General features: G+C 42.3%; 1 protein-coding gene across 1 annotated transcript in view; it reads right to left on the bottom strand.

Moving 5' to 3' along the window:
- Positions 1 to 14,374, bottom strand: part of wdr33 (WD repeat domain 33) — a 41,228-nt gene extending 26,854 nt beyond the window's left edge. The window contains 6 exon segments of the mRNA XM_064943077.1: positions 3,834 to 3,985; positions 4,137 to 4,232; positions 7,746 to 7,850; positions 8,082 to 8,150; positions 11,017 to 11,244; positions 14,196 to 14,374. Coding sequence (XP_064799149.1) covers positions 3,834 to 3,985; positions 4,137 to 4,232; positions 7,746 to 7,850; positions 8,082 to 8,150; positions 11,017 to 11,220 — 626 coding nt within the window. The 5' untranslated portion in view covers positions 11,221 to 11,244; positions 14,196 to 14,374.
- Positions 14,375 to 15,000: the final 626 nt, after the last annotated feature.

Genomic DNA, 15,000 nt, shown 5'->3' with positions numbered 1-15,000 from the left:
CATTTAACAAAATTCACAAAACTTGGCCGGACCAGTAATGCAAACTCAAGCCAAATACTATTTCATTCAACAGTCTTTCCCCACAACTAACACGCTGAGTCAATAACACAAGAACGTACCTATCCAAAATGAAACACCTACACTATATATACACAAAAGTATGTGGACACCCCTTCAAAAGAGTGGATTTGGCTATTTCAGCCACTCTCGTGGCTGACTGGTGTATAAAATCGAGCACACAGCCATGCAATTTCCATAGACAAACATTGGCAGTAGAATGGCCTTAATTAAGAGCTCAGTGACTTAACGTGGCACCGTCATAAGATGCCACCCTTCCAACAAGTCAGTTCATCATATTTCTGCCCTACGAGAGCTGTCCCGGTCAACTGTAAGTGCTGTTATTGTGAAGTGGAAACGTCTAGGAGCAACAACGGATCAGCCGCAAAGTGGTAGACCACACAAGCTCACAGAACAGGAAAGCCAAGCGCTGAAGCGCGTAAAAATCTTCTGTCCTCGGTTGCAACACTCACTACCGACTTCCAAACGGCCTCTGGAACCAACGTCTGCACAAGAACTGCTCAACGAGAACTTCATGAAATGGGTTTCCATGGCAGAGCAGCCGCACACAAGCCTAAGAGCACCATGCGCATTGCCAAGGGTCGGCTGGAGAGGTGTAAAAGCTTGCCGCTAATGGACTTTGGAGCCTTGGAAACGCCTTCTCTGGAGTGATAATCACGCTTCGCCATCTGGCAGTCCGACGGACGAATCTGGGTTTGGCAGATGCCAGGAGAACGCTACCTTCCCCAATGCATAGTGCCAACTGTAAAGTTTGGTGGAGGAAGAATAATGGTCTGGGGCTGTTTTTCATGGTTCCTTAGTTCCAGTGAAGGGAAATCTTAAAGCTACAGCATACAATGACATTCTAGACAATTTTGTGCTTCCAACTTTGTGGCAACAGTTTGGGGGATGGCCCTTTCCCGCTTCAGCATGACAATGCCCTCGTGCACAAAGCAAGGTCCATACAGAAATGGTTTGTTGAGATCGGTGTGGAAGAACTTGACTGGCCTGCACAGAGCCCTGACCCCATCCCCATCAAACACCTTTGGGATGAACTGGAATGCCGACTGAGAGCCAGGCCTAATCGCCCAACTTCAGTGCCCGACCTCATTAATGCTCTTGTGGCTGAATGGATGTCGGTCCCCGCAGCAATGTTCCAACATCTCGTGGAAAGCCTTCCCAGAAGAGTGGAGGCTGTTATAGCAGCAAAGGGGGAACTCCATATTAATGCTAGATTTTGGAATGAGATGTTCGATGAGCAGGTGTCCACATACATATGTATAACAATAAAAATGAAAAAACCCAATCAGGTCTAAACTGTAACCCAAAAGCAAGCTTCACACTAGACGTAAACCCAAGTTCAATGAATCTTTCTCAGTTTGCACAAGCATTACCATCTATACTCCACCACAAATTACCAATACCTACAATAAGTGCATTTGTCTTGGCCTTACACTAAAGCAACAGTAAGCAAGCCAGCTAAAAATCGAAGTTCTGTTGAAATTCAAAATTAAATCTAAACCTGCCCTTCTTATCAACATGCACAATATCTGCAAGTGATTCATGATCTTCAACAACTCTTAGTCCCATTGCGGTCCTACCCACCTCTATTCCCTTCAGTCCTACCCACCTCTATTCCCTTCAGTGTTTACAGACGGAGGTGATCTAAAAAGTGAAGCCAATATGGCGAAAGCTCCGCCTTGCCCTCCACTAGACCTTGTGAAAAGGCCATAATGCATGAACTAATCAGATTTGTGCACACAAACAAGTAGAAGCTAGGGGAAAATGTAACTCGGATGTCTAGTGTGAGATTATAGAGCAGTAGTATTTGACCAACTGAACTTCTGTAGAGATATGTCCCAGGTGGTCTGTTTTGTGGATCAAGCAAAATACACTTTACAAAATGATGGAAATGATAAGCAGTGGCACCATATTACTTCCAGATTTGCTTAGGCCTAGGTCTGAAAACAGACAAACTGATTTATTTTTACAGCGTCATGAGGTAGTGCATTCCTGTTAGTCAATCAGATAATATGGCTCCATCTGTAGTTGGAGCAACAGTTGTAACATGGTGATGAACTAACATACTAGAGCCCCCCTGACCACCCAGCCTATAGGCCCGAACTTGACTCATACCAACAGCAAAGACAGCCTACACCTGACAAAACAGACACCTGAGGAACGTATTGACTAGTTCCCTAATTGCAATCTTCAGTTTGAGCATAGCCATCAATGCTTGTATGATGGCAGTGCCCTTATCCTCCGGTTACAATTTTCTCAGGGCTATGGCCACAGCCCTGAGACGCTTTATTTTCAATTGGTCCTGGAGATTCAATGCACGTTAAAAACATTAACAACAAGACAGTAAAAGTGTCTCACAAACATTAACAGTCAAAGAAAATAAGTTGTGGCATTGAGAAATGATGTATTCAAAAGGTGAAGCTTTAAGTTGTTTTAGGTCAGAGATAAACCCAGCATAAAACCCTATTCATGATCTTTATTGAATATTTTCGTAAAGCTCCATGAAGGCAACCACCACCAAAGGTAGAAATATACACAATGGCAACGTTTTATTCAATAAATCCCTCTAACTCCACTGCCCCATTCAATGTAGATCTTAGAGCTGCAATATGTAACTTTTTGGCTGACCCAACCAAATGCACAGAGAAAAGTGTGTCATAGATCAATCACTCATTGAAAGCAAGTCTAAGAAGCTGTATATTTGTTCTATGTGCACTATTTCTATACTTCCCGTTCTTAAGTTTTGTTTTTGCATCTTTTACTTTCGGTTCTGTACACAAGCTTCAAACAGCTGAAAATGCAATATTTCACAGCGGTTTAGATGGTACAATGATTCTCTACACTATACTTGCTTGTTTTGTCACAACCTGACAATTAGGCGACCTGTTCGAATTTTAGCAACGAAAGAGCGATTTCTGCATAGTGCATCTTTAACTTTAGAATATACCAGGGTTATTGGGGTGGTGGGAAGGTGGGTGGTCGAAGCGACCTTGTGGGTAGCATAGGAATTATAAGTGAAGGGTGATAGCCAACTGCTCTAACCCCAGAGGAAATTTGGTTGCGTGTTCAACAGAAATAAAGTCTTTATTCAAGAAGCTATGGGGTCACTTGTGGATGTGGGTTTTGTTACTGGGATAAATTAAATGGGAGACAACATGGGAGTGGCAATATTGGTGGATTCAAAAAGGTGGGAATTGTAGATATGCATTTGCCTACATCTCAAAAAACTTCAAACCAACCATGGGACTGCGGTAAAGTGTGTGTATGGAGAGACCCTATGTGTGTCCATAAGAGGGACTGCGGTAAAGTGTGTGTATGGAGAGACCCTATGTGTGTCCATAAGAGGGATAATGCTGTCCCCTTGTGGAAGTGCACCACATTCAAAACTCCCTATGCAGCAACGTCAAGTGCAACCTCTCCACTTTATTCGGTATTAGTCTGTCCCCCTGGGCTCATCTATGTAAACCAGTAGTCTTTTAACGTGCGCCAATACCTTCTGAATATAGATATAGATCAACACTTTATTTAACAACACCGTGAAAATCAACCTTTTCTGTACATAGTAGTTATGTATAGAAAAAATCAAGATACACAACTCATCGTGAGCCACAGGCAATGATGATGGCAATAAGAAAAGATCAGTGCAGTGTTGCGACAGCACAGACGTACATTTATCAATCATTTTCAGGGGAAACAGCAATAACAACAGTAATAGGCTGGGGTTAACTACAGAAAATGGTAGATTGTGTATAGACCTGGCCTCTCTAATCGCCTCCTTGTGAGCCTGGAACATCTTGACGTTGTTCATGTTGGACTGCCAGTACTTGACGTAGCCGCCGTGGTCAGCCGTCAGCATCCACATGTCGTTGTGAGACCAGGTCATGGCCCGCACAGGGCTGTCATGGGCCTGAGGGGAGCAGAGAGAGACGTAGTCAGAGAGAGCACTAGGACCAAAAACACAGGGCTGGAGACACATTTTTAGAAGACAGTGGATATACAGCTGACATTAAGGTTAAGTTAATTGTAAAGTGTTGCAAGGGGGAGGATTCAATGTTCACCTGTAAGATGGTCTCAAAGTTGAAGGTGAGTCCGTTCCACAAGGTGAACTCCCCACTGGAGGCTCCTGTGACAAGACGCCTCCCCTCAGGAGTCCACTATGAACGAGGGAGAGGGATGGAGGAGACATGGAGGAATAGTTTCAGCAATTAAAGGGGAAGGGAACAAAAAATAGGCAAGAAAAGGAAGAGAGACTGAACTTAGTATTCACATTCTGAAGTGCCCATTTATATTCTGCAGAAAACTAATTTCCTGGTGGGCCAAGTGTGTGGCTTTTGGCTTATCCCTTGTACTTGATTGATCAACTAAGTGCAAGAGCTATGTTTCCATAAACTAATCCAATGATTTTTGTCGACATTTAAAAAGTTTGCATAGAAAATAGATGCAACAAATGGCTGCTACGTTGCATTTCCATTGAACTGTTGTCGATAAAAACAGCTGGACGTAATGACAAAAAAAGTCAGCTAAAACCTTGTCGAATAAAAATGTGGTGGTTGAAGTGTTTCCAAAATTGTGCATTAGTGACTGCCCTCCCACCTAACTGTTTCATGTCTCAGGTAGCCCACAAAAGTCAGCATGGATACAATGCAAGAATGTACTAATATTTGCCATATTCTAATAATTCTCATGTGCCAACGTATCGCCACGGTCCGTGCCATGGTGTAACTTGCCCTTCCTGGGACACAACTGAGACAGGCGACAAGTACATTAGAGTGTCTAGTTTGAGAAACAGACGCCTCACAAGTCCTCAACTAGCAGCTTCATTAAATAGTATCCGCAAAACACCAGGATCAATGTCAACATTGAAGAGGCGACTCCGGGATGCTGACCTTCTAGGCAGAGTTTCTCTGTCCAGTGTCTGTGTTCTTTTGCCCATCTTTTTCTTTTTATTGGCCAGTCTGAGATACGCCTCTTCACTGTTGACGTTCAGACTGGTGTTTTGCGGGTACTACTTAATGAAGCTGCCAGTTGATGACTTGTGAGGAGTGTGTTTCTAAAACTAGACATTCTAATGTACTTGTCCTCTTGTGCACCGGGGCCTCACACTCCTCTTTCTATTCTGGTTAGAGACCGTTTGCGCTGTTCTGTGAAGGGAGTAATACACAGCGTTGTACAAGATCTTCAGTTTCTCTGGAATTTCTCGCATGGAATAGCCTTCCATTCGCAGAACAAAAATAGACTGACGAGTTTCAGAAGAAAGATCCTTTGTTTCTGGCCATTTTGAGCCTGTAATCAAACCCACAAATGCTGATGCTCCAGATACTCAACTAGTCTAAATAAGGACAGTTTTATTGCTTCTTTAATCAGAACAGTTTTCAGCTGTGCTAACACATTTGCAAAAGGGTTTTCTAATGATCAATTAGCCTTTCAAAATGATAAACGTGGATTAGCTAAAACAACGTGCCATTGGAACACAGAAGTGATGGTTACTGATAATGGGCCTCTGTACACCTATGTAGATATTTCACTAAAACACCTGCAGTTTCCAGCTACAATAATCATTTACAACATTAACAATGTCCACACTGTATTTCTGAGAAATGTAATGTTATTTTAAATGGAAAAATGTTGCTTTTCCTTCAAAAACAAGGACATTTCTAAATGACCCCCAACTTTGAAACGGTGGTGTATGTTTTAGCACGATGTTCCAAATGCTTGTATCGCAAGAATCAAGGTATTTTTCTTCTCTCTTTTTAGTCTCGTTTCCTTTGATCCATCTGTGCTGTGTGCAACTTTCCCCCCCTCGCACAGACACCAAGCCCCTCCCCCTGCCACTCACTAAAAAAGGGACGAAAGATCACTTCTTCCTCTCTGACAACAAGCCGTTTCAACTCGCTAATGCATTTAAGGTATTTCCCAACATGTAATAAGAGGAGAACTTAACCTTTGTAACGATACCCTTAAACATAAAGGATTAGCTGGCTACTCACTAGCGGAAAGGCACACACCTGTCTATGTAAGATCCCACAGTTGACAGTGAATGTCAGGCCAGGAGGAGGTCAGAGGAATTGTCCATAGCGCTCCGAGACAGGTTTGTGTCGAGGCACAGATCTGGGGAAGGGTACCAAAAAATGTCTGCAGCATTGAAGGTCCCCAAGAACAAAGTGGCCTCAAATGGTGTTTCTCTGTAGAGATGGGAGAACCTTCCAGAAGGACCACCATCTCTGCAGCACTCCACCAATCAGGCCTTTATGGGAGAGTGGCCAGACAGAAGCCCCTCCTCAGTAAAAGGCACATGACAGCCTGCTTGGAGTTTGCCAAAAGGCAACAGAAGGACTCTCAGACCATGAAAAACAAGATTCTCTGGTCTGATGAAACCAAGATTGAACTCTTTGATCTGAATGCCATGTGTCGCGCCTGGAAGAAACCTAGCACCATCACTACGGTGAAGCATGGTGGTGGCAGCATCACGCTGTGGGGATTTTTTTTAATTGTCAGGGACTGGGAGACTAGTCAAGATCGAGGAAAAGATGAACGGAGTGAAAACCTCTTCAGGACTTCAGACTGGAGTGAAGGTTGACCTTCCAACAGGAAAATGACCCTACACAGGAGTGGATTCGGCACAAGTCTTTGAATGTTCTTGAGTGGCCCAGCCAGAGCATGAACCCGATCGAACATCTCTGGAGAGACCTGAAAATAGCTGTGCAGAGACACATCCCATCCAACCGGACAAAGCTTGAGAGGACCTGCAGAGAAGAGTTGGGAGAATCTCCCCAAATATAAGTGTGACAAGCTCTTAGCGTCATACCCAAGAAGATTCGAGGCTATAGTCATTGCCAAAGGTGCTTCAACACAGTACTGAGTAAAGAGTCTGAATACTTATGTAAACACGATATCATTTTTTTTTCTTCTAAAAACCTGTTCTTGCTTAGTCATTATGGGTATTGTGTGTAGATTGATGAAAAAATATATACATTAATCAATTTTAGAAAAGGATGTGACGTAACAAAATGTGGAAAAAGGCAAGGCGACTGAATACTTCTCCGAACATGTATATCATGAATTGAAATAATAATAATAATGTAATAAAAGCTTTTTAGACCTTATAGCCCAGCCCTAATTCGGAGGGGAAACTTGCATCCAGCCAACCAGAAAAGCAAGGCGAAGATATTCAGGCATTCTTGAAAGTCAGAACAATCCTTCTCCAGCAAATAAACATTTTTATAGTTGGGGGAAAAAAATAGATTTAGCAAGCAGCATTTAATTTAAAATGTGGACTGGAGCTATATAGATACGCCTACCTTCAAATACCTTCAAAACTATTCGGCAATCATTTATTTTTTTTAAACACAGTTTCCATCATTTGTCGCAGTAAAAAAAGTTTAACAAAATAAAATCCATCCGCTGATCAGAAGAACTTTGTCCATCTTAGGAACATTTCTGCTATAGCTGCCGTTTCCATTACACACGTCACAATATTTTTTGCGTCATTGCTGTCTATGGAAACCTGCCTAATGTTTAGTTAGGAACTCCCTTCACCTGGTTGTCTCTGTCTTAATTGAACATAAAATGAACAGAAATAAAAACCAGATGACACACAGCCCTCCAGGAATTGAGTGACACCCCTGTAATATGGGCTTCACATGGTCTCAGAGGGAAAATAAACTTACCCTTATGACAAAGACAGGGCACTTCACTTTGTTCGTGGAAGTTCGGACAAACTTTGTGGTAACTGCATTCATGGGGTTACTCAAGATGCCCACAGGAGGAACCAGCTACAAGAGCCAGAGGAATAAAGGGAGATGACTGAGAAAAACACACACATTTCAGCATATTGTCTACAAATGGGTACAACATTTATCAGATCTAGCCAGGAACAAGGACTTGCTAACACCCTGACACAGATTCATTGATAGCATATTTTCTTCTTAGATTACAGACACCAGAAGGTCAAAATCACAGTTTTAACTGTAAATCATATAAGCCTAGTATCTGTCCATACTTACATCATTGTAGCATCCTGCATCTGGTTGGATGGCACGGAAATCTCTGTGGTCTCGCTGCCACAAACGATTCTGCAGTCAAGAAAAAGAGAGCATTTAAGGAACCATGAAAAAAATGGACAAAGGTCTTTGCATTTAAACACATTTTAGCCAAATACATACAGTTCAATCGGAAAGTATTCAGTCCCCTTTACTTTTTTCACATTGTTATAGCCTTATTCTACAATGGATTAAATAAAACATTTTCCTCAATCTACACACAACACAGCATAATGACAAAGCGAAAACAGGTTTAGACATTTTTGCAAATGCATTAAAAATAGAAATACTTTCCATAAGTATTCAGACCCTTTGCTATAAGACTCAAAATTGAGCTCAGGTGCATCCTGTTTCCATTGATCGTCCTTGAGCTGTTTCTACAACTTGGAGTCCACCTGTGGTCAAGTCAATTGATTGGACATGATTTGAGTGGTGCAAGCGGCTCCCAAGAGGCGCAGCAGTCTAAGGCACTGCATCTCCGTGCAAGAGGCTTCAGTACAATCCCTGGTTCGAATCCAGGCTGTATCGCATCTGGCTGTGATTGGGAGTCCCATAGGGCGGCACACAATTGGCTCAGCATCGTCCGGGTCAGGGTAGGCCGTCATTGAAAATAAGACTTTGTTCCCATCTGACTTGCCTAGTTAAATAAAGGTTACATTTAAAACCGAGCCAGGATGTCGAAGGTAGATCTCCGAGACATGATTGTGTCTTGGCACAGATCTGTGGAAGGAAAATGTCTGCAGCATTGATGGTCCCCAAGAACACAGGGGCATCTATCATTCTTAAAAAGATGAGGTTTGTAACCACCAAGACTCTTCCTAGAGCTGGCCGCCCAGCCGAACTGAGCAATCAGGTGAGAAGGGCCTTCGTCAGGGAGATGACCAAGAACCGAATGGTCACTGACAGAGCTCCAGAGTTTCTCTGTGGAAATGGGAGAACCTTCCAGAAGGACAACCATCTCTGCAGCAGTCCAAAAATCAGGCCTTTATGGGAAAGTGGCCAGACGGAAGCCCCTCAGTAGAAGGCATATGACAACCTGCTTGGAGTTTTCCAAAGGGCACCTATAGGACTCTCAGATCATGGTCTGATGAGACCAAGATTGAACACTTTGGCCTGAATGCCAAGTGACACGTCTAGAGGAAACCTGGCACCATCCCTACGGTGAAGCATGGTGGTGGCAGCATCATGCTGTTTGGATGTTTTTCAGCGGCAGAGACTGGGAGACTAGTCAGGTTTGAGGGAAAGATGAACAAAGCAAATTACAGAGAGATCCTTGATGAAAACCTGCTCCAGAGCACTCAGCACAGCCTGGGGCGATGGTTCACCTTCCAACAGGACACCGACCCTAAGCACACAGCCAAGACAATGCAGGAGTAGCTCGGGACAAGGCTCAATGTCCTTGAGTGGCCAGGCCAGAGCCCAGACTTGAACCCGATCGACCATTTCAGAAGACAGCTGTGCAGCAACGCTCCCCATCCAACCTGACAGAGCTTGAGAGGATCTGCAGAGAAGTGGGAGAAGCTCCCCAAATACAGGTGTGCCAAGCCTGTAGCGTCATAGCAAAGAAGACTCGAGGCTGTAATCGCTGCCAAAGGTGCTTCAACAAAGTACTGAGTAAAGGGCCTCAATACCTATGTAAATTATACTTTTTATTGTTATTATAAATTAGCAGATTTTTTTTTTTTTTTTTTTACAAAAACAGTTTTTGCTTTGTCATTATGGGGTATTGTGTGAAAATTGGTTAGGGGGATTCTTTCAAATCGATTTTAGAATAAGGCTGTAACGTAACAAAAAGTGGAAAAGGTCTAGGGCTCTGAATACTTTCCGAATGCACTGTACATACGTGGGAGTGAGTGCTCAAGTACAGCTCTCCACGTTCATTGTCATGTCTGTGTGTGGAAATTAGAAACTGGCCGTGTCTAAATACCCGTACTTGCATTCTACATAGAAGTAATGTTGGGTATGGGCAAAAATTAAGCTTTTAGAACATTTTGAAAATGTAGTGTCCTTTAAATGCCAGGATGTCATACTCATTTTGGCTTTTCATATAGTAAGATTTGCTGCACACTATTGAGGAAGAGAAACATCAATGAAGACAGTTGTCAGCTGGTCAGCGCATGCGCAGAGTACGCGTCCTGGTAATCCGTCTGGCCCTGCGGCCTTGTGAATGTCGACCTGGTTAAAGGTCTTACTCACATCGGCTATGGACAGCGTGATCACTTAGTCCCCTGGAACAGGTGGTGCTCTCATGCACGGTTTCATGTTTGCCTCGAAGCAAGCATAGAAAGAATTCAGCTCGTCTGGGTCGCGTCACTGGGCAGCTTCTGGCTGGGTTGTAATTTGTGAGTTTGCCAGCCCTGCCACATCCAACGAGCGTCAGAGAAGTTGTAGTAGGAATCGATCTTTCATAATATTTGTCAAACATTACCAGCGTGTATTTATGTAATTAAAAGTCTTATTAAAGTTAGGCTACATTTTCTGTCGCCTCCCTCGTGTCAGCATCGGTTTGGACATGACGCTGTAAGCCAATATCACCTGCATACTACCTACTCTTTGACATGCAGGCTTTTTTTTATGTACATAAAGGCCTACATAAAAAAAAAACAGATTATTCCAATGTTGGCCTTTGATCAGAATAAATAGTTTGATAGTGATTTGTGTATTTATTTTATTTCTTGGATGATTTTTATTTTACTTGTCTTGGAAAATAGGACAAATGTTAATGTTGAGCCCTGAGCTGCTATCCAATGCAGCGCCATTACTCTGTGCACAAAGTCCAGTTTCTCTAGAAACACGCCTGTACTTTGGTAGCTGGAAAAATGTTGTTCATTGAGTGGGTCACAAGAGAACTCAAAAGTTTGGTCACAAAATAACTGATGCTTCAGGTCACGTCCATTACCTCCAGGTGTCTAATGACCGAGGGGTTGTAGTCGATGGTCTTGCGGTTGACAGCCTTACGCATGCGCTTGCCATCAAAGGTGAGCTGCTGCATGGCCTGCTGCTGGGCGAAGTCGGGGCGCTTGTAGAAGAGCTGCCGTGGTGCCTGGTGCTGGAACCGCGGCATGTGGAAGAACCGTGGCGGGGAGCTGGTGTCCGTCGCCATGGTCAATCTGCTGCTCCTTTAAACCTGGGAAGAGATGGAAGATGGGGGCGGAGGTGAGAGGCAATTGATCGGTTGGTTGAAAAGTAATGTGTCATGAGTACAGAGAAAATGCTAAACAACACAATATTCTCACAAAACACTTGGGCAGTGCTTCTTCAAAATATAGCGTACTAAATCCATTTTGAAAGGGCATCAAAGCCATCTCATCACGTCTAACAGGTTTGTGCAGCCATTATTTAGGAGATGAATTATACTGTAACTACAGATGACAAATTCGGCTTCGGCCCATGTAACTGATTGGGCATGGAATTTGCAACATTCCTCTACCAAGAAGCTTTATCACCACCAACATCCACAATTTTCAGAACAGTCAACTTATAAGTAGACGCTGTCTAATTGCAGAGTTCTGTCTTTTCAAGAAACAAGACATGACACCTCCCCTGACTGGACAGGCACAGCTGAAACTGCGAACATATACCACAAGTGGGAAGTGATCAGAGTTTTAGACAAATCTAGGATCAGCCGATCCAACCCCAAATTCTAACAACCTTAAAGTAGGCATATTTATTAGGGCCGGGATGATACCAATTAGTATCGTGGCAAGAAAACAAACAAAGCAGATATGAACTTATTTAGGAAATCAGGCCTAATGTTGGAAACAAACATTATGTTGTCATCCAGTCACATTTATTTAATTTTCCAAGCTATAGCACAATATTTCACATACAGCAGGTTCTTAAAGAATCAAAGAGTTTGGTGTGCTTCGTGTTTTCACTTTTGTCATGGAAAAAAACAAATGTTGCGATACTGGTACCTTCACAGGCCTACTATTCAGGTCAATAAAAACATCTGACCCTGGACTAGCAGTGACTGATGTAAATCAGTTCAGATGAGTTTGGTGAGCTTGCAAATATGGGCAAGTCTAAATAAATGAGTGTCAAAAGGGGTGTTGTTGCAACAGGTTTCCAGACTTTTGTTGCCCGTCTCTCATAACAAGAGGGATTGGAAACAAACAAAAAAAACATGGCTTCAGTCATACCATCTTGCAAGCATCAATTATAGGTCACATTTAAATGTTGTTCTGTCATACTATCGTAAACAAGCTTATTAATCTGTATATTGAACCTATGGTGAACCTAGGTGTACAGCAAGCCTGCCATGAACACAATTCAAACTAGGAATGCAACAGTCAGTCTACGCTACTTCACTGATGTATGCCGCATGTAAGCAGTACCTAAGTGAGCTTTGAGCACCCCACTTTCCACACAAACTCAATTTAGGCAAATTAGCCTATGTATAGGCCTACTAGAGCAACAACATTCAGTACTGTACACACATTTGCAGAAAACATCTCAATGACACCAAAGAAAACACTCCCGGCTGCCTTCTGCCTTTTATCCACAGCATAGGCATAAGGCTGGGTTTACATAAAGGTAAATGACCAGAAACATCAAAACACAAACATATCCTACAACTAGAAGTGATACTAATATGTTTATGATCAGAGTGGGACCACTTATAATAATTGGGGAATATTCCAACATGCACTGGTCCCACACTGTAGCCAACTCCTTTATCAATGTCATACATGTTATGTCATACCTGTTTAGCATGAAACGTGTTTGGCATGACAATGAATGAACACAGTTGCCTAAAGAACAAACAAAATGTATCACAAGGCTAATCAAAGTACATTTCATTACACTTTCACATGTAAATAACCAAATGAACAGACATTTTACATAATGTGGTAATAAAAACAGAACCCACTGGCAGTAATACCCTTTATCAAACGTTAAGCTCAGAAACTTCACAAAATGACTCATATCAAATAGGCTAGTTGACAAAATTGTCTCATGTCCTTCTTTTCAATACATCAACATTTTCCCAACATGTGTCCATAATAAAATCCACTTTATTTTGTGCATAAGGACAGTCCATTATAACCAGGACACTAGTGAGGAAATAAGCAGTGATTCGGTGTGCAATTGTTCCTTGTTGGATTTGTATAATTGACAACTTCCACGTATGTCCAAAAGTAAGCGATAAAGCGGTTTAATTGACAAGCATAACTACCTTGTGAGGGCAACATATGCAACTATTCAAACAACTTTATTTGTACCCCTAGCCCGGGTCCAAAATATAGCTTACTGCGATGTGTCCAAAGCCAGCATGGTTGGGAGGTAGCTCGCTAGCTAACGTCAACTGGAATCTGCTTCTGGGCTAATTGATTAGCTAACTAAAATTACCCGAAAAGTTATTACGTCCAGAGTCAGAGATGTAGCTAACTACCAGTAGTTAACTAAGGTTGGTTAGCTATTGGTTACTAAGACAGCTAGCTAAATGTATAAGCTAGCTGGCTACTGTTTCAGTTTTAAGAGTCTGAATTTCTTGCCGCGGTAACGTTTTCTAGCTAGCAGCACACGAGGTTTCTATGCTAGTTAGCTAACCAGCTAATGCTAGCAAGCGCACAGTAGATCCTGGCAACCAGTGATCGGCTGATTAGCTAAGTTAACGTGAAGTTACACTGGCTGGTTTGGTTGTTATACAAGTTGTTGACCAACTGCAATAGTCAAGACCCCAATAGTATTTTATTTGGGGGAAACTAAGCCTAAAGTTAGCCAACTAGTTAAATTGATGTCAACAAGCCATTAACGTTACTAGTCTTGGAAATGGACGAGGTGGTGGCTAGCCAGCTAACGTTAACGCTTGCTAGCTAATTCTTAGCTAACACGCTAACGTAGGTCAATATGAATAACAAAGAAAAACGTTAGTTAGCTGCCAAACTATTAAGGGATTAGTTTACGGTGTATGGATGGATAGTAAGCTATTTCAAGGTTTGTGTCTAACACGAAAATAGACATCACAATCCGTTCCTCTTCAAATTGATGTTTTGTTCCTGACTTGACAACGTAATTAAATGGCGCCCGGTGGAAGTCGTCTTTACAACAACAACGCGATGCTTAGAAACTCACCAACAATATCCAATGCAGAGTTATCTAGCTATGGATAACTAGATTCTTCTCAGATATACTCTTTTTGAGAATCATAAGCGCCTCAAAGTTTATTGAAAATGTATCGGTTTGTCACTTCTCGTGTTTAGCCACCTACGCCGGCCTCCATTTCGGCGCTTTCTCCTCGTTCAGCTTCTATTTTTTTTCAACACTACTGACTACATTACGTCTGTGGTGGGAGTTTCAAACGTCATCACGTAATTAGAGTACTGGTACTACGACTACTACTACCACTACAACTAATAATAATAATAATAACAAGAGGATTCGATCATCTGGACCAGGCGCCCGGGTAGGCGTCTATTGCACCCTTACAAAAAAGATTGCAGTTCTAAAATCTGCAGTAACTGCAGTCAACTGTGATATTTTGGACGCATTAATCGCAGAATAACTGCAGTTGAACCGCAGTTATACTGCAAAATTACTGAAGTAAAGAAAATATTATTTTGGACGCAGCATACTGCAGTTATAATGCACTCTAACTGCAGTTATAATGCACTCTAACTGCAGTTATACTGCACTCTAACTGCAGTTATACTGCACTCTAACTGCAGTTATAATGCACTCTAACTGCAGTTATAATGCACTCTAACTGCAGTTATACTGCACTCTAACTGCAGTTATACTGCACTATAACTGCAGTTATAATGTACTCTAACTGCAGTTATAATGCACTCTAACTGCAGTTATACTGCACTCTAACTGCAGTTATACTGCACTTTAACTGCAGTTATAATGCACTCTAACTGCAGTTATAATGCACTCT

Source organism: Oncorhynchus masou, chromosome 3, assembly GCF_036934945.1.
Source record: "Oncorhynchus masou masou isolate Uvic2021 chromosome 3, UVic_Omas_1.1, whole genome shotgun sequence".
NCBI lineage: Eukaryota > Metazoa > Chordata > Actinopteri > Salmoniformes > Salmonidae > Oncorhynchus > Oncorhynchus masou.
This window is presented reverse-complemented; position numbering and strand designations above follow the sequence as displayed.